This window comes from Anomaloglossus baeobatrachus, chromosome 1 (genome assembly GCF_048569485.1).
Source record: "Anomaloglossus baeobatrachus isolate aAnoBae1 chromosome 1, aAnoBae1.hap1, whole genome shotgun sequence".
NCBI classification, from domain to species: Eukaryota; Metazoa; Chordata; class Amphibia; order Anura; family Aromobatidae; genus Anomaloglossus; species Anomaloglossus baeobatrachus.
In genome coordinates this window covers 402,521,393-402,541,651 of record NC_134353.1, presented here as the reverse complement: position 1 = coordinate 402,541,651, position 20,259 = coordinate 402,521,393, and the positions used below count along the sequence as shown (strand labels likewise).

Genomic DNA, 20,259 nt, shown 5'->3' with positions numbered 1-20,259 from the left:
ATAAGGCTGTGTCCGCACTTTGCATTTTCACCTGCTTTTCAATTGCTTTGCTGCAGCGTTTTGAACTGCAGCGTTTTCATGCCAAAATGCATGCTTTGTGATTTTGCTGCAAAGTCTATGAGAAATATGGATTTCGTGTGCGCACTTTGCAGTTCAAAACGCTGCGTTTAATTTGCATAGTTTTGGGCAAAAACTCTGCGTTCAAAGAAGCAGCATGTCAATTGTTTTTGCCATTTGGGCTGCGTTTTGCTAACATTGAAGTCAATGAGAAGTAGCAAAAAGCAAGAAACATGAAAATTCCAGCGTTTTACATGCTTTTTGGCTGCAGAAAACATGCATTTTGGACTACATAAACGCATGCGTTTCTGACATCAAAATAATGGAATGATATGTCCCTTTACACACACACACACACACACACACACACACACACACACACACACACACAGTCCAACAATTAAATTAATGAAAAATATAAATTTATTGGAATTATAGCCATAAATAGTATAAAACCGCTATAATTATATTAAATATAACTATTTTCGTTATGATTTAAATAATTATATTTTTTTCATTTTTTTCCCCTTTTTTCATAGTGTTTGTATGTCAAAACTTTATTTAGTAGTGACTTTGTAATCAAAACGCATCCGACTTTAAGCAATGGAAAAGCATGTAAAAAGCGCTAAAACGCGGTAAAAACACAAGCGTAATTACCGCGATTTTGTGGTCAAAAGCAACTTTGGCAAAAGCAATTTCTGCCAGAGGATGCGTTTAGAACTGCAACTACGACGACGCAAAGCGCGGACACAGCCTTAGACTTCTACCCCCTCGACAGGTATTTTGGCCGCTCCTCAAGAGACCTAATGACAACCACCAGGTTACCAGCCCATGGAAATCCTCTCGGACCACGGCAAGAGCATGGATTGAGAGGCTTGTCATTGAAGAACTCACAGATATAATATATTTCAAAGCAGAAGCATTGCTATACATTATATCAGCAATGAGAAAAATAAAAGTTAAAGTCCCACTTAGTTAAAAAAAAATGTGAAAAATCTTTTTTATAAAAATTGTCGCTAAATAGGTACATTTATGTAAATAAAGTAGATAAATTTGTTCTGCAAACATGAGGAACAAGCAGACTGTAAAACTGGAAAATTATTTAACCCCTTCAGTGAACACAACAAACAAAATTACATTCTACTTTTTACTCAAAGCGTCAAACAAAAATTGAACTAAAACATGATTGAATAGAGTGTAAATAAAAAAGTATCACTAGAAATTGAATTGTCTTGCAAAAATAAAGATACCAAACAACTCTATCATGAGAAAAATGCTAAATATACAGCTCATAGAATGAAAATAACAAAATAATTATTTTTATATTACATATTTTTTATTGTGCAAAATCACCAAAAACAATACAAATCCGGTATCAATGTAATCGTACTGACCCAAAGAATAAAGCCATCTTCTCACTTGTAACACACGTGGGAACGGTGTGAAAAAGTCCTGAATTAATGTGGTTTTTTTTTGTTTTTTTTTTTGTTCGTTCTGCCTACTAAAAATCTTAATATAAAGCAATTAAAAAATGGTATGTGCACGTAAATGTTAACAATAAAAACGTAAACTAGTGCTGCAGAAAACACGATCTTAGATGACTGTTTTAACAGACAAAGAAAAATGAAAGCTCTCAAAATAGTTTGATGTAAAAAGGTTTTTTTTGTTTAAAAAAAAAAAGAAAAAGGGGTTCTCTGTGTGTGATAGCACCCAAACCTAAAAAGACACACAATATAAATCTGAAACTGGTGTAATTGCAACGTCTAATCATGTATACCGCACAGTGAACTGTGTAAAAACTAAATAAAAGAAATTATTGACCTACTGTGGATTTCTCCATTGTTCCTGCCGAAGATCGCAAAAGGGCTCGGCGCACATTTATCCTGAACTCAGAGCTGAGCTCTTAAACAGGAGAATCCATGAAAATATCTGAAACATGGGCGTCAGACAGAACCCCTGACCGAAAATTCACTATAATGAGGCAGACGGAGACACTGGCCTATGATCCAGTAGTGTCCCTCTTATTAGGCATGCACAATAGCACAAGCGGACACAGGTTTGTACACACCACAGTAACTCTGCTGCCTCATAAGTAACTGGATCTCTCGTGATTTTCATCTCAACCACGCGTTTCAGATTTTTAGATGGAAACCCTGATGTAATTGCTCAGTGTAGAGCACAAGATACTTGTAAATTGATACAAAATGTTTGTACCCAAAAATGCCACCAATCAAACCTTCAACTCAACCCACCCCAAAAAAAGTCACCGTTCAAGTATGTAATCTTGTCAAAGAAATATAAGAGATGTCCACATTACTGGTATCACAAAGGTTCTGCAATAGCAACATGGGTCTCACCTAAAGAAATCTATTTAACCTCTTCAGCCCCCGGGCACTTTCCATTTTTTCATTTTTTTTTTGCTCCCCTTCTTCCGAGAGCCGTAATTTTTTTATTTTTCCGTCAATCTTGCCATATGAGGGCTTGTTTTTTGCGGGACAAGTTGTACTTTTAAATGAAACCATACATTTTACCATATAGTGTACTGGAAAACAGCAAAAAAAATTCCAAGTGTAGAAAAACAGCAAAAAAAATGTGATCGCACAATAGTTTTTGGGATATTTTATTCACTATGTTCACTATATGGTAAAACAGATGTGTTGTTGTGATGCCTGAGGTCAGTACGAGTTTGTAGACACCAAACATGTATAGATTTACTTGTATCAAAGGGGTTAAAAAGAATTCACAGGCTTGTCCAATAAAAGTGGCGTACGTTTTGCGCCATTTTCCAAAACACATAGCGTTCTCATTTTTTGGGATCTATGGCTCAGTGATTGCTTATTTTTTGTGTCTCGAGCTGACATTTTTAATGGTACCATTTTCTGCAGATGCTACATTTTGATCGCCTATTATTGCATTTTGCGTGAAACTTGCGGCAACCAAAAACCATAATTTTGGCGTTTGGAATTTTTTTGCCGCTACGCCATTTACCAATCTGATTAATTGATTTTATATTTTGATAAATCGGACATTTCTGAATGCGGTGATACCATGTATTATTTTTTTAACCCTTTAATTTTCAATGGGGTGAAAGGGAGGTGATTTGAACTTTTAGGTTTTTTTTATTTTTTAAAACTTTTTTAATTTTTATTTTTTTATTTTACTAGTCCCCCAAGGGGGCTATATGGATCAACAATGCGATCGCTCTGCCCTATCTGCTGATCACAGCTATACAGCTGTAAAAAGCAGATATGCTCACTTTCTGATTCACTTAGCTCCGGGCCGAGTGACACCGAAAGTGACTCATGATAGCTACAGGTGTCATCACATGACCCTGTGCTACCATGGCAACCACCAAAAGTCACATGATCATGCACGTGACTTCTGGTGGGGGCGGCGGTAACTGAAAATAATGGCCGCGCGTATATACATCTCGCTGCCAGACTTTGGCAGCGAGATGTAAGGGGTTAAATGTTCCGGGTGGAATGCGATTCCACTCGTAACATGCAGGCACATATGTCAGCTGTGATATATGCACGGATCGGTGCGACCTGCCCACAGCAGGGGGCGGGGATTAACCTCACACGATCCATGACGGATAGATCCGTCATGGGTCGTGACGGGGTTAAATATGCGCTACTAAACGCAAAAGTCCCATCCCTTCTGACCCCCCAGAAATGTGACTGAACCACAGTTAGAAATGAAGGAGTGAAGGAACGGCATCTTCCAAAGAGTGATGAGTAAAATTCAAAAATCTTAAGTCAAAGCATTTTAAAAACACTAAAAAACTGCAGCATGTTAACATCTGATGCGTTTCTGGTGCACAAAAAGACATCCTTTGTCATAGGAATGGCTTTTCTTATGACTAAAGGCTGCTTTACACGGTACGACCGATTGTGCAATTTCACAATCGATCGTACCCACCCCCGTCCTTTTTGCGTCACAGGCAAATCGCTGCCCGTGTCGCACAAAGTCAGTAACCCCCGTCACACATACTTACCTCTCGTGCGACCTCGCTGTGGGCGGCGAACGTCCACTTCCTGGAGTGGGAGGGACGTTTGGCGTCACAGCGACGTCACACGGCCGCCTGCAAATGGAAGCGGAGGGGCGGAGATCAGCGGGACGTAAATATCCTGCCCACCTCCTTCCTTCACATAGCCGGCTGCGACCGCGTGACGCAGATGAGCTGCTGTTCATCGTTCCCGGGGTGTCACACGGAGCGGCGTGTGCTACCCCGGAAACGATGAACTACTAAATTAAACGATATTGTCAGGTTTCCAGGTTTTCCAGTTCTCTTTTGAATGAGCTTGCCCTCAGTTAACATGGAGTTTTAAGGTTCTGTTGCCCTACTTCCTGTCCAGCTGCTTAAAAGGCCGCCTCTCAGCCCAGTCCAGTGCCTGAGTATACTGCTTGCTGTGTGCTCCTGCTTTGCTGCTGCTAATCCTGATTGCTTTTGGATCCTCCTAAAGACTACCGACCGACCGACTCTGGACCTTACCCGGTTTCTCAAGCTGTGCCCGGATTCCGTCTGCCATCTTCGGTCAGCACTTTGCCCGGTTCTCTCTGGTTCGTAACCACTCTGGACAATCATCCCGTACGGACACTCCTGGACTTTTACCGCTTGCCCCTTGTGTCCCGGCTGCTGCGCATTTAGGCCTTCCGGGGTGATTGCCGGACAGTCCCTGTATAGGGGTTCGCTCTGGTGGTCTCCCTGGGGGAGTCCGGTGCGTGGCCCCGGGAATTCCCTCCGCTCCGTTTCGGGAAGGTATTGTGTGTATTTGTATTGCTGTTTGTTCCGTTGTTATCTACCGTGGTTACAGATTATAAAACATCTTGTATCAAAAACTCGTCTCTGCTGATCATTGCCCTACGCTATCGAAATCCTCAGAACATATAATAAGTATTACAGATATTATGGAACCTAGCGAGCAGTACACGACTCATGATTTGTGAGCGATACTGCGTCGCTAGGAGGTGTCACACAGGCCGGCATCGCCAGCGATGCCGGATGTGCGTCACAAAAACCGTCACCCCGACGATCTATCGCACGATAGATCTTCTGGTGTAAAGCAGCCTTTAGGCTATGTGCGCACGTAAGTGCGTTCTGCACCGCAGCGTAAAGTCACTGCTTGTGTGATTCAGAACGCAGCTGAAAAGCTGCATTCTGAAAGTTTGGTGACTGCAGAATTCCTGTAGAATTCGTGTGTTCTGGATGCTGCCTCTCCCATAGGCCCCCTTCACACGCACGTGTCTCCGGTACGTGTTAGGTCCGTTCCTGCACGTAACGGAGACACGGACACACGTACTCCAATGTTAATCAATGTATGGAGTTACACGTGCGTTATTCCATACGGTGCGTGTGTCCGTGTGCGTAATACATTTGTTTGTCCGTAAAACACGGATGTATGTCCATTTTCCTCATGGAACACGCACATACGCACCCATTAAACTCAATGGGTGCGTGAGCACACGTACGTGACACGGATGCATCTCCGTATGGTCCGTGTCCGTTTTGCGCTTTTTTGAAGCGATGTCGATCAATCTTTTTTGTCTGTGTATGTCAGTCAATCTCCCTCAAAGCAAGAAGGCCTGCGGAGACACCATCACATGTTTCTCAACGCTGGCAGGAAACTAGCCAGGTCCTTCACCGGGAAGGAACAACCACGGGAAGGGCAGTCTCCAGTCAAGGAGACCACCTATGCCAAACATGGTATCCATCCACAGACAGCCGTTTCGGGGTATTTGCCCCTCATCAGTGTGGAGTAGGAAACTGGCTAGTGGGAGCATTGCCTAGTAAAAGACTATGTGAGCAAGGATGGTTGACCTTAGGGAGATCAACATCCACCACTGCGGAGACACCATCACGTGTTTCTCAACGCAGTGATTCTAGAGCAATGCCCCCTGGGAAATATTCAAAGGAAGGGGGCATTGCTCTAGAATCACTGAGTTGAGAAACACGTGATGGTGTCTCCGCAGTGATGGATGTTGATCTCCCTAAGGTCAGTCAATCTCCCTCAGTCCGCCGGTCGGTCTCTCCCCCTCTCTCATACTCACCGATCCTCGATCATCAGCGCGGCGCTGCACAGCTGTTAAAAAAGCTCCGGCGGCTTTTACTATTTTGAAAATGCCGGCCGCTCATAATTCAATCTCGTATTCCCTGCTTTCCCCACCCACCGGCGCCTATGATTGGTTGCAGTGAGACACGCCCCCACGCTGAGTGACAGCTGTTTCACTGCAACCAATCACAGCCGCCGGTGGGCATGTCTATATCAAGCAGTAAAATCAATAAATAAATAATTAAAAAAAACAACGTGCGGTCCCCCTCAATTTGGATACCAGCCACACATCTGAAGGCTGTTATTCTTAGGATGGGGAACTCCACGCTATAAGGAGCCCCCCAGCCTAACAATATCAGCCAGCAGCCACCCAGAATTGCCGCATCCATTAAATGCGACAGTTCTGGGACTCTACCCGACTCATCCTGAATTGCCCTGGTGCGGTGGCAATCGGGGTAATAAGGAGTTAATGGCAGCAACCCATAGCTGCCACTAAGTCCAAGATTAATCATGGCAGGCGTCTCCCTGAGATACCTTCCATGATTAACCTGTAAGTTAAAGTAAATAAACACACACATCCAAAAAATCCTTTATTTGAAATAATAAACAATAACAAACACCCTCGTTCACCACTTTATTAAGCCCCAAAAACCCCTCCATGTCCGGTGTAATCCACAGAGGTCCCGCGACGCTCTCAGCTCTGCTACATGAAGCTGACAAGAGCTGCAGTAGAACACCGCCGCTCCTGCCAGCACCACACAGCAACTGAAGTGAGTCGCGCGATCAGCGATGACGTCACTTAGGTTACTCACGGCCACCGCTGGACCCTCCAACTGTGACAGCAAGTCGCCCGAGTGACTGAAGTGAGCTGCGCGATCAGCGATGAAGTCACAGGTGAGTTGCGGTCTCGGGTGGAGGACTCCAGCTCACTTCAGTCAATCAGAGGATTATCGGCCACTGGTGAGTCCTTCACGGGTGACCGCTAATCAGTATGCGACACACAGACAGAGCCGCGGTATGACAATGAAGTCGGGTAAAGTTCACCCGAGTTCATTCTCATCGCGCGACTCTGTCTGCTGTCAGCGGGCATGTAGCAATGTCATTGTGCATCACACGCGGAACATTTCACACGGACAACACACGGACATTACACGTATGTATCTCACGCACACACGGACATTCCACACGCACACACGGCTAGCATACGCCATGACACGGATGTCACACGTACCAGAGAAACGTACATAAAATATGGAACACGGACCCGAAAAATGGAACGTAAGACACGCACGTGTTTTTCACGTGTGTGTGAAGGGGGCCATAGACAGAGTGGAGAAAGCATCCAGAAAGCACAAAACAATTGACGTTACTTTTTAGAACGCAGCGTTTTGACAGCATGCAAAACGCTGCGTTCTAAAAAGCAATGTGCGGATGGAATTTGCACAATCTACATAGATTGTGCTAGGGACACAGGACGCATGCTTTTACGCTGCGGTGCAGAACGCAGCGTAAAAGCATGTAATTACGCAACGTGCACACATGGCCTAAGGGTGTCTTTGTGTACCAGAAACGTGTCGGTGTTAACATGCTGCAGTTTTTTTTTGTGTTTTTAAAATGCTTTGAATAAAGATTTTTGGATTTTACTCATCACTCCTTAGAAGATGCGGCTCCTTCACTCCTCCATTTCTATTTTTCTGGTTGACGCCTTACCAGAGGATCTGGCACCCATTTCCCATTTCATGGATTGAAACTGCTACATACAGTGTGGTGAGCTTCCCCTTTTTGCTTTTGGTAAACCACAGTTAACATCCCCATTTTTGACATTAATGTAGTGAGGAGAGCCCACTTATTTTACAGGAACTTTGTTGAATCACAACCTGAGTTCAGGCACTACAATGTTTTGGGCTGTACAATGCCATATTTGTAATTTTCAATCTGTAATTTCCACTGCATATTTTGTTAATGGAAAACACCCGTAGCATAAAGTCACTACACCCATAGATGAATACACAAAGGATTACTTGCAAGATGTTTCCATTGTTTTGCAAATGGAGTCCACAAAGTATTATAGAAAAATCTGTGCCGCAAAAGTAAAAAAGCGCTCCTTCGCTATCAAGCACTGCCATGTGACCAAATGATACTGTACAGTCATGTGGGATATTGCCATGTTCAGCAGAAATTATATAGGAAATTATGGGACTTTTTTGCCATTTCACATTATGAAAATACTGTTTAAGGCTACTTTCACACATCAGTTTTTTGCCATCAGGTACAATCCGGAAAAAAAAGGATAAAACGGATCCGGTATCGCATCCGGTTTATCCCCATAGACTTGCATTGTAACCGGATTGTACCTGATGGCTTTGCGGTGCATCCGTTTTTTTCCGGATGCGGCAAAATAATTGAATGCGGCGGCCGGATAGAACGTATCATGTAACGTTTTTTTGCCCCTTAAAAAAACCGCATTCTGCCGGATCCGGCGCAATGCGGCATTGTATACAATGGGTGTCTATGGATGCCGGATCCGGCGCAATGCGGTTTAAACCGGATGCGGTGACCGCATCCGGTTTGGTAAACAGAGCATGCGCAAATTTTTTTTTTTCATCATCACAAAACTTATAAAAGGATCCAGCACATTCTACACACCTCCTGCCGTTGGTTCCTGACTTCAACTTCTGCTGTCCTCCAGTCCAGTGCTCCAGGGAAGAGGGATGTCCACAGTACTGTCCACAGATCACTGCTGTGAGCTGCGTACATGTACTTAGACATTTTTTTTTCTTTTTTTACAGGTGCAGTGTTGCGGGCCCAGTTTTGTCAAGCCATTTGCAGTGCCAGTTTGGTTCGGTGCCAGTCTTCAATTGTTGTGTCGGAGATTGTCCCTGAGGTAATGTCCACAGTACTGTCCACAGATCAGTGATGTGAGCTGCGTACATGTACTTAGACATTTTTTTTTCTTTTTTTACAGGTGCAGTGTTGCGGGCCCAGTTTTGTCAAGCCATTTGCAGTGCCAGTTTGGTTCGGTGCCAGTCTTCAATTGTTGTGTCGGAGATTGTCCCTGAGGTAATGTCCACAGTACTGTCCACAGATCACTGCTGTGAGCTGCGTACATGTACTTAGACATTTTTTTTTCTTTTTTTACAGGTGCAGTGTTGCGGGCCCAGTTTTGTCAAGCCATTTGCAGTGCCAGTTTGGTTCGGTGCCAGTCTTCAATTGTTGTGTCGGAGATTGTCCCTGAGGTAATGTCCACAGTACTGTCCACAGATCACTGTTGTGAGCTGCGTACATGTACTTAGACATTTTTTTTTCTTTTTTTACAGGTGCAGTGTTGCGGGCCCAGTTTTGTCAAGCCATTTGCAGTGCCAGTTTGGTTCGGTGCCAGTCTTCAATTGTTGTGACGGAGATTGTCCCTGAGGTAATGTCCACAGTACTGTCCACAGATCACTGTTGTGAGCTGCGTACATGTACTTAGACATTTTTTTTTCTTTTTTTACAGGTGCAGTGTTGCGGGCCCAGTTTTGTCAAGCCATTTGCAGTGCCAGTTTGGTTCGGTGCCAGTCTTCAATTGTTGTGACGGAGATTGTCCCTGAGGTAATGTCCACAGTACTGTCCACAGATCACTGTTGTGAGCTGCGTACATGTACTTAGACATTTTTTTTTCTTTTTTTACAGGTGCAGTGTTGCGGGCCCAGTTTTGTCAAGCCATTTGCAGTGCCAGTTTGGTTCGGTGCCAGTCTTCAATTGTTGTGTCGGAGATTGTCCCTGAGGTAATGTCCACAGTACTGTCCACAGATCACTGCTGTGAGCTGCGTACATGTACTTAGACATTTTTTTTTCTTTTTTTACAGGTGCAGTGTTGCGGGCCCAGTTTTGTCAAGCCATTTGCAGTGCCAGTTTGGTTCGGTGCCAGTCTTCAATTGTTGTGTCGGAGATTGTCCCTGAGGTAATGTCCACAGTACTGTCCACAGATCACTGTTGTGAGCTGCGTACATGTACTTAGACATTTTTTTTTCTTTTTTTACAGGTGCAGTGTTGCGGGCCCAGTTTTGTCAAGCCATTTGCAGTGCCAGTTTGGTTCGGTGCCAGTCTTCAATTGTTGTGACGGAGATTGTCCCTGAGGTAATGTCCACAGTACTGTCCACAGATCACTGTTGTGAGCTGCGTACATGTACTTAGACATTGTTTTTTCTTTTTTTACAGGTGCAGTGTTGCGGGCCCAGTTTTGTCAAGCCATTTGCTGTGCGAGGCCTGTTATAGAAAAAGATATGTCGTCTTCTGGTAGCCCGCCCTCCGGTTCACAAACTGAGGTATATATTTTTTTTTATGGTGTTTTTTTAAAAAAAAAAAAAAAAAAATTTTAAATAAACGACATTTACATAGGTGGCCGAAACATCACAGGAGATGCTGCCAGAAGATGACGGAAGGGGTGGAGAAATACAAGGAGCGGGCGGTCAGAGTGTAAGTTTCATACAGGAATTGTTTACCACAGCACACCAAACACATAAGTAAATAATGGTTTTTTTTTTCCTTCACTAAAGGCTTCAACTTCTAGGGCTCACGATAGAGCTCCCCCAAGACCGTCCCAGGGTCGTCGTCGAGGTGGCGGTGGTCTTAGTGTAAGTTTTTTTGTTTTTTTTTTTTTTTTTTTTCATGTCTGTGTGAATTTAGGTATAATTTTTTTTTTTTTTAATTTCTTTTTTCTTTCTTTGAACAGGCATCACAGCGTGCTCCCGATTCTGACGGTGAGGAGGCCGGATTTATCAACATCGACCTCCTCATCGATGAAGTTAGAGAGAGGGAGCCGCTGTGGAACATGTCTGACCGCCGCCACGCTGATTCGATCGTAACCCGTCGACTCTGGGACGAGGTATGCCACGCAGCGGTAGAAGGTTGGGGGGAGCTCAATTCTCGTGGCCAGAAGAAACAGCGTAAGTATTCACAGTTCAGTAGGTTATGCTGCAGGATGTAATGTGTTGTATACTAACCACTTTGTGCTTTCCACTTTCAGGTGACAAACTTCAGAAGCGGTGGCGGTCTATCAGGGATCGCTTCAAAAAGGAGTTGAATCAAGAGATGCAGGCCCCGAGTGGATCCGGAGGACGCAGATCGAAGTACCGTTACTTTAGAGCGTTGTCGTTCCTCCGGACAACTATGGTGTGCAGAAGGTAAATATTCCACACAATATGTACAAAGTATAATATTTTATGTCTGTTTTTTTTTGCCTTTTTTTTTATTCAGTGGCACTGTATAGCAATTAAATTAATTATTGTTTTGTTTTTCCTCTTTTTACCAGCACCGTCTGCAGCACTCAGGAGCCTGCATCGAACCCGACAGGAGCGATCCCTGAACAGTCCGCCACTGGGGAACACAGGCACAGACCCCACCCATCTGAACCTTCCCTTCCATCGACATCTGTCCCATCCACCTGCGCTGGAGCTTCACGTGAGACTTCATTACCTGAAGCTGCTGGTGATGAGATAGCTTTTCCCCTACCCCACCCCTCTGACACTGCTGCCCTCAGTAGAACACCTTTGGGTTCTGGGCGTCAGCGTCATAGGGGTCAGGAAAAGAGCTATGCGCCCGAGTTCTTGCATCTAAATGCAGCCTTCCAGAACGCCATTCAATTATTAGCCGAACAAAATCGTTCATCTTTTAGCTTCATAAATGCCAATATGGAAAAAAATACGCACGAATTGTGCACGCGTCTGGACAGGCTGCATTTAGATGCAAGTAAATCACCCAATCATTGTTTTTTTCAAGCCGTACTAGAGTGCATGGAAAAGCTATCTCCTGACCAGCAGATGCATGTAATGCAAGCCACACGGCAGGCTCTGGCGCAGGTTTCCTCCCAACCACCTCCACCCACCCCTCCTCCAGCACCTGCCCCCCCTCCAGCCATTGTCCCTACTCCCCCTGCTGCCCAGTACCAGCCTGCTGCCCAGTACCAGCCTGCTGCCCAGTACCAGCCTGCTGACCAGTACCAGCCTGCAGCCCAGTACCAGCCTGCGGCCCAGTACCAGCTCCCAACCACATCTGCCCCTACACTTCCTTCCCACTACCACATCTCGCCTTCCACACCCATCATGACCCCAACTCAAGCCACTAATTCACCCGCCACTTCTTCTGTCTCCCAATCCCTCCACTCCACCCCTCAATCCTTACCAAATCCCATCCCATCTCCTGGTTTCCCTCTTGGTTTCTCAACCACACCTTCACCTTCTGTTACTTCCCCACCACCACCACCACCAACACCACTTTCCACCCTCAATACTCCAACTGTGCGTGTGTTCCCACCTGTCAGCCCCTCCAGTACTATCTCCACCCCAAGCCCAAGATATACCAATTTATAATTTATTTATGTAATAAAAATAAAAGTTTTTTGTTGAAAAGTATTTATTTGTTCTTGTTTTTTTTGGGGGGTAATATTATTTTGCAAGTTAAGTTAATAATAAAGGTAATACAAAAACATAACATGTTGTAATTTGACGGGGTAAAAATTACAAATTTTTAAAGCGAGTTAAAGATTAAAATTAACAAGGTTAACAAGATATTTTTTAATTTATTTTTAACTATGTTTATTTGTTATAAAACTAAACAAAAATCTTATACCATTTGATCTTGCCAATCTACTCTACCTTCTGGGGACACAAAATAGTCAGCATATTTGTCACGGATTGTTGAACAGGCAACACTACTCCTAAATCCAGGACTGGTGTAGTCAGTCAAAGAGGTGGATTCCAAACTCTGGTCATCCAAGGACAAAGGTTCCTTTGTTAAAACAAAATTGTGCAGTACCACACATGCTTTCACTATTTCATCAACAGTTTCAATGTTTAAATTAATGGCTGTTAACAACACTCGCCATTTGCTGGTTAGTATCCCAAAGGAGCATTCCACCATTCTTCTGGCTCTGGATAATCTGTAATTATATATTTTTTGTGTTTGCGTCAATCCACGGCTTGCATATGGCTTCAATAGATGTTGGGAGAGTTGAAAGGCTTCGTCGGCCACAAAAACAAAGGGCATTGGGGGCTCACATGTGCCAGGAAGAGGTCTTGCAGGAGGGAAATCAAAAGTATTCCCATAGATTCGCCGCCCCATTGGGGACATTTTAAAGACCTGCGAGTCATTGGATCTCCCATATGCGCCAATGTCCACTGAGATAAATTTGTAGTCCGCATCCGTTATTGCCATTAGGACAATTGAGAAATACTTTTTATAATTGTAGTATTCTGACCCCGAAGCAGCAGGTTTCACAATTCTTATATGTTTGCCGTCCACTGAGCCAAGGCAATTTGGAAACTGACAAATGTTATAGTATTGTTCAGCAATTGCAAGCCATCTGTCCCTGGTGGGCTGGGGGATGAAATCCTCATGGAGGCAATCCCACAAGGCTTGGCAAGTGTCTCTAATGATTCCCGAGATGGTGGAAATTCCTAGTCGAAACTGGTAGTGGAGGGACGAAAGCGACTCTCCAGTTGCAAGGAATCTGTAAAGGAAAGACAATAATTATAAAAAAATAATAGCAAACACATTACAGTTAAAAGTCAATTTACAGGAGGATACAGTTCGAAAAAAAAAAACTTACCTAAGCGTAACCAGCAAACGCTCCTCGGGTGTTATAGAGTAACGGCAGAAGGTGTCCGTTTTACGGATGTTGTCCGCAACAAGGCCAAGGAGGACGTCAAAATTATTCACTGCCATCCGGACATAGCTTGTGAATTTTTCATGGTTTCCACGGAGCTCCAGGTATAGGGTTGAAAACACCCCACGTGTCAGTCTCTGGGCAGTCAGGGGATGGATCCAAAAGCGTCGATGTCGCTGACGCCTCAGACGCTGTCGCTCCTTTTCTCTGACGATGATAGCCAAGCGATTTGCCTCAAATATAAAATCTGCAGTGATCTTTGTGTAATTTGCAAGAATAGCATCCATGGTTTCTGATTGTCTCTGTCTTCATTCTGTAATATATGCTTCAAAATACTGTATATATACTATATTTTCCCAATAGCCAATCAGAATACGGAACGCGTTAATTGTTTGTTTAGTGTTTAAAAAACGGATCCGTAAAAAAACGGACATAACGGATGCAAAACGGATGCAAACCGGACACACCGGATCCGTTTTTTTCTGGATCCGTTCACAACGGATCCGCTTAAAACCGGATCCGGTGGGTCCGGTTTGCTCCGGTTTGCACAACAAAACCGGAAACGTTGGATACGGCAAAAAAAAGGACTGTACCTGAATACAGAAAACTGATGTGTGAAAGTAGCCTAAGGCATAAAAATGCAATTATGAGTTCTTCAGCACAGAATGGTATAAAGTTCCTTGACACACGTGTTGTGAATATCCTGAATGAATGACTAAATGTATTCACTGAGGGGTGCAGTTTGTGCAATGTGGTCACTTATAGAAGGATCTTATGTTCGTACACATCAGGGGGTCTGCCGATGTTTTTCTGAGCTTTGCACTATGCCTGAAAAGTAGTTTGTAACCACAGAGAAATTGTGTAACAAATTATACGGTCCATTTCTCATAATAGCCCTTTTGCAACTTACAAAATTGAAACTAAAACATTTTATTGCAAAAAAAAAAAATCATAATCTCGACAGCCCAATGCTACCCAATTCTGTGAATCATCTGTGGGTTTAAAATGCTCACTAAACCCATAGACGAATTACTCAAGAGTTGTAATTTCAGAAAATGGGGTCACTTATGGGGGAGTTTCCACTGTTTAGGCACATCAGCAGTTATGCAAATGCAACATGGTGTTTGCTTAGGATTCCAGATGATTTTTGTTTCCAAAAGTCTAATGGTTCTCCTTCCCTTCAGAACCCTGCTGTGCACCCATGCAGTAGTTTTCAACCACATATGGGGTATCATCATACACAGCTACATTTTTTTAAAAAAAATTAGGGTGGATTTTCTCCTGGTACCCTTGTGAAAATGCCAAACTTCGCATTAAACTAACATTTTTTGTGTGAAAATATAAAGTTTGCATTTTTTTTCACATTTCTTTTGTTCCCATGATTTAATTGAGTTGTTAATCAAATTCTACGATGTGGTTTTCAGCAGTTTTTATAATGGTGTCATTTTTCGGTAATATCTATCAGCTAGGCCTCTCACACTCACTTCAAATGTGATTTGGGCAATAAAAATCAGTTTTTCTAAATTTGGTTGCCAAAAATGACAAATTTCTGATAACATTGAAAATTTCTAAGTTCCTACCAAAATTGCGCATGTAAAGTAGACATGTGGGAAATATTATTTAGCAACTATTTCCTGTGGCAGAACTCTAGTTTCAGGGGATAAAAAAAAAAAAATCAAAGTTTAAAATTTGCAAACTTTTCACATTTATTGCAAAATTTGTTATTTTTGAAAATAATCACCAAAAATATTGTCCTAAATTTACCACTAACATGAAGTACAATATGTTACAAAAAACAATGTCCAAATCACTGGGATCCATTAAAGCTCCAGTTATTACCGTATTTTTCGGACTATAAGACGCACTCCCCCCCCCAATGTTGGGGGAAAGTGGGGGGTGCGTCTTATGGTCTAAATGTGGCTGCGGGGAATGAGGGTACTGAGGTGGAGCGGGTCATCGGGGGCACGAGCAGGCTGTAGCAGCCTGCCGTGACCATGTGGGCCCGCCATATGCACGCCCATCATCTCTCAGCGATGAAGCCAATGCTGACAGGTGGGCGGGATGATGGGCAGGGGGATGAGCGGGGGGTGTGCGCATAATTAATAGCTGGCCCTGATGATCACCCCTGGCAACTACAGCTTGGAGTGATCATGTGCGGCTGCATTCACTGCCCCCCGTGCATCATTATCAGCGCGGGGTGCAGTGAATCAGTGTACTCACCCGTCACCGTGTGTGGAGCCGTCCCCCTGCAGCATCGCGATGTCTTCCTGTCTGTGCCGGTCAGCTGATCTGTGTAGACAGCGGTGAGAACAGTGATGTGCACGCCGCTAGTGTCTGACTGGCACAGACAGGAAGACATCGCAAAGCTGCAGACAACGGTGACGGCTCCACACACGGTGACGGCTCCACTCAGCGGCGCTGCAGCTGAAACAGAGAGGAAGATGATCGGTGCTGCAGGGAGTGAGGAAAGGTGAGTATAAACGTTTATTTTTCTTTCTGTGCCATAGGATACAGGCCATATACCAGGATGGGGGTATTTTATGAGCAGGATGTGGGTATATTATGAGCAGGATGGGGTTATATGGGCAGGATATGGTATATAAGCAGGATGGGGGGTATATAGCAGGATGGGGGTATATGAGCAGGATGGATGGGGGTATACGAGCAGGATGGGGGGTATATAGCAGGATGAGGGGTATATAGCAGGATAGGGGTATAGGAGCAGGATGGATGGGGGTATATGAGCAGGATTAGGTTATATGAGCAGGATGGGGGGTATATAGCAGGATGGGGGGTATATAGCAGGATGGGGGGTATATTAGCAGGATGGAAAGGGGCATATGAGCAGGATGGATGGGGGTATATGAGCAGGATGGATGGGGGTATATGAGCAGAATGGGGGTATATGAGCAGGATGGATGGTGGTATATGAGCAGGATGGGGGTATATGAGCAGGATGGATGCGGGTATATGAGCAGGATGGATGGGGGCATATGAGCAGGATGGATGCGGGCATATGAGCAGGATGGGGGTATATGAGCAGGATGGGGGTATATAAGCAGGATCATATACAAGGCAGGAGGATCGTTACCAGAATGGGGTACCTTAGTAGAGAATTTGGGGACATTACCCCCATAACAGTGTCAGCAGCAGATCCTCGCCTCATAACAGTTTGTCATGACCACATTTTTTGGTTAAAATTTTATTTTCCTATTTTTCTCCTCTAAAACCAGGGTGCGTCTTATGGTCCGGTGCGTCTTATAGTCCGAAAAATACAGTACTTCATAAACTGATACTAGTCATAAATACAAAAAATTAGCCTAGTAAGGAAGGTGAAACCAGGCTCAGGGGTGAGGGGGTTAAAGAAAAAAGGAAATTGACATTTTTTCAATTGATATTTTAATTAGTTTTTGGTAATTTTCTATGAAAAAAAAAGGAACCAATATTTTCTTCACTTCTACAAAACAGGGACATAGATACAATGTATCTCTATGTACCTATATAATCTGCTTCTGTGTTCACAGCCTGAAATACTTCACACATAACAAACTTCATATCTTATGCAGTGTGGGCTGTGATTCATTGCAAACATGGAGTTATTGAGTTTGAGTCTTGAGGAGATGAGACAAGAATTTATTTAGAAATTATGTCTATGTGCAGAAAGATAACAGACATGCCCCTCAAAGAAAAGAGCCAGCGCTGGAGCTGGCAAAGACAGTGAGAGAACAAAGCCCTTATGAGTCACATAGTGTGACATATCTTGCTCATTCCAGGACAGAGCCCACTGAATGCTGGATGGTTGGGAGCTATGCAATCATTGTAGAGTTTTCCCTAGAATACTGTATATGTGCCTGCAATTAAGTCCTACCAGGGGCCCATACATACTGATGTACTCATTAATACACACCTGGTAGGACCCCATACATAATGTTGTCCTACATACCTAGATGGAGCCCATACAGTCTGATGTCCTATATACAGTAGTGTTCAAAATAATAGCACTGCAATATGACTAACCAGATTATACACTGTTTTTGTTATAAATTATATCACCACTAGCTGAACTACACGGCTTCGCCCGGGTTAATAACTGCTGTTAACAAAATACAATGTATTAACAAAAATGTATTCTGCACACAAAAACCACAAAACAAATAGATAGAAATGTAATTATTAAAAGGCAAAAACTAAGCTAATAGAAGCATTTCACAACATATATTTCAACACCACAGATATTCCACACAGATTTAACTAAATTGGCCAAGTAATGTGCTCTGTCTGTCTCTTTTCAGGTCTGTCTCTTTCCAGGTGTGTCTCTTTCCCCATCTGTCTCTTTCCCCATCTGTCTCTTTCCCCATCTGTCTCTTTCCCCATCTGTCTCTGTCTGTCTCTTTCCCCATCTGTCTCTTTTCAGGTGTCTCTTTCCAGGTCTGTCTCTTTCCCAATCTGTCTCTTTCCCCGTCTGTCTCTTTCCCTGTCTGTCTCTTTCCCCATCTGTCTCTTTCCCCGTCTGTCTCTTTCCCCGTCTGTCTCTTTCCCCGTCTGTCCCTGTCTGTCTCTTTCCCCGTCTGTCTCTTTCCCCATCTCTCTCTTTCTCCATCTGTGTCTTTCTCAGTCTGCCTGTCTCTATCTCTCTGTTTCTTTCCACATCTGTCTCTTTCCAGGTCTGTCTTTTTCCCAGGTCTGTCTCTTTCCCCGTCTGTCTCCCCGTCTTTTTGTCTGTGTCTTTTCTTGTCTGTCTCTTTCCCTGTCTGCCTGTCTGTCTGTCTCTTTCCTTGCCTGTCTCTATTTCTCTGTCTCTTTCCCCATCTATCTCTATCAAGGTCTGTGTTTTTCCCCATCTATCTTTGTCTTTCTCTCTGGCTGTCTCCTCTTTCTCTGTCTGCCTGCCTGTCTCTTTCCCCATCTGTCTCTTTCCAGGTCTGTCTCTGTCTGTCTCTGTCTCTTTCCCTGTCTGTTTCTATCTGTCTCTTTCCCTGTCTGTCTCTCTCTGTCCGTCTCCCCACTGACATCTTATTACCTCACATATAAGCTTCTTATACTATGAATGTCTTTTGTTCCTATAGCAACCAATCACAGCTCCTACTAATAACCTGTAGTTCCATGCTCCATTTACTTTAATGGAGGCATGTTTTTTGGAGAGTAACTGTAAAGCGCGGGGTTAGATTTTCCTGTCAAAGCATAGTCTACGACGTTCCCTGGGTCACATAAGGTGTCTGTGCAAAATTTTGTGATTGTAAATGCGACGGTGCGGATACACTTTTCGTTTCACTTTTTCCCCATTATGTAGATAGGGTCAAAATTGATTGATAAATTGGAATGCGCGGGGTTAAAATTTCACCTCACAACATAGCCTATGATGCTCTCGGGTCCAGACGTGTGAGTGTGCAAAATTTTGTGGCTGTAGCTGCAGCGGTGCAGATGCCAATCCCGGACAGACATACACACATTCAGCTTTATATATTAGACTAGCTGTAGTACCCGGGCGTTGACCGGGATAGTAACTGTCTCTCTGTCTCTCCCAGTCTCTGTCTGTCTGTCTCTCTGTCTGTCTCTTACCTTGTCTGTCTGTGTCTATGTCTCTGTCTGACTATTTCTATCTCTATCTGTATTTGTATCAGTCTATCTGTCTCCATCTCTGTGTCAGTCTGTCTCTCTCTATCTCTGTTTCTATGTGTGTGTCTGTCTGTCTATTTCCCCATCTGTCTCTTTTCCGTCTGTCTTCGTCTGTCTCTTTCCAGGTCTGTCTCTTTCCAGGGCTGTCTCTTTCCAGGGCTGTCTCTTTCCAGGGCTGTCTCTTTGCACGTCTTTCTCTTTGCCCGTCTGTCTCTTTGCCCGTCTGTCTCTTTGCACGTCTGTCTCTTTGCAGGGCTGTCTCTTTCCCTGTCTGTCTGTCTGTCTCTTTCCCCATCTGTCTCTGTCTGTGTCTTTGTCTGTCTGTCTTTTTCTGTCTCTCTATCCATCTCTCCACCGACATCATATAAGCTTTAGCTAACAGTTTATTTTGTTCCTATAGCAACTACTGACAGTTGCTATTAATAACCTATAGCTCCCACATACATCTTTTTTACATTTGTAGTCACTTTATATACCATGCCAAAGCATAAATATTATATTAAGAGAATACAAATGTAGAAAAAGATGTATATAGACCAAAGTGACTACTGCTTGTGCAAAAAATACGCAATGTAATAAATAATACTAATACTGACTGAAATAATAATTACTTCAATCTGTATTCTATATTATGTCCACAGGATGGCAGCAAAGTATAGCAAGGAATCATTGTATTAAAATTTGATTTGTTATACTTTGCTGCCATCTTGTGGACATAATATAGAATACATAGAGGAATTTTTTACATAATTAGATAATAACAATTTCAATCCTAATTTCGCACATAATCTACAAAAAAATAAGATTAATTTTTTGGATATTGAATTTTTGATTAGTGATGACAATAAAATCTGTATTTCTCCCTATAGAAAACATCTAGCTACTAACAGT

General features: G+C 43.4%; 1 protein-coding gene across 1 annotated transcript in view; it reads left to right on the top strand.

Moving 5' to 3' along the window:
* Nucleotides 1-2,261: 2,261 nt before the first annotated feature.
* The window catches only part of LOC142303126 (uncharacterized), a 43,772-nt gene continuing 25,774 nt past the window's right edge, over nucleotides 2,262-20,259 (top strand). The window contains exons 1-7 of the mRNA XM_075344308.1: nucleotides 2,262-2,331; nucleotides 10,308-10,414; nucleotides 10,488-10,565; nucleotides 10,646-10,723; nucleotides 10,822-11,035; nucleotides 11,116-11,272; nucleotides 11,401-11,837. Of these exons, the coding sequence (XP_075200423.1) occupies nucleotides 2,262-2,331; nucleotides 10,308-10,414; nucleotides 10,488-10,565; nucleotides 10,646-10,723; nucleotides 10,822-11,035; nucleotides 11,116-11,272; nucleotides 11,401-11,837 (1,141 nt within the window). The remainder of the gene's footprint in view (nucleotides 2,332-10,307; nucleotides 10,415-10,487; nucleotides 10,566-10,645; nucleotides 10,724-10,821; nucleotides 11,036-11,115; nucleotides 11,273-11,400; nucleotides 11,838-20,259) is intronic.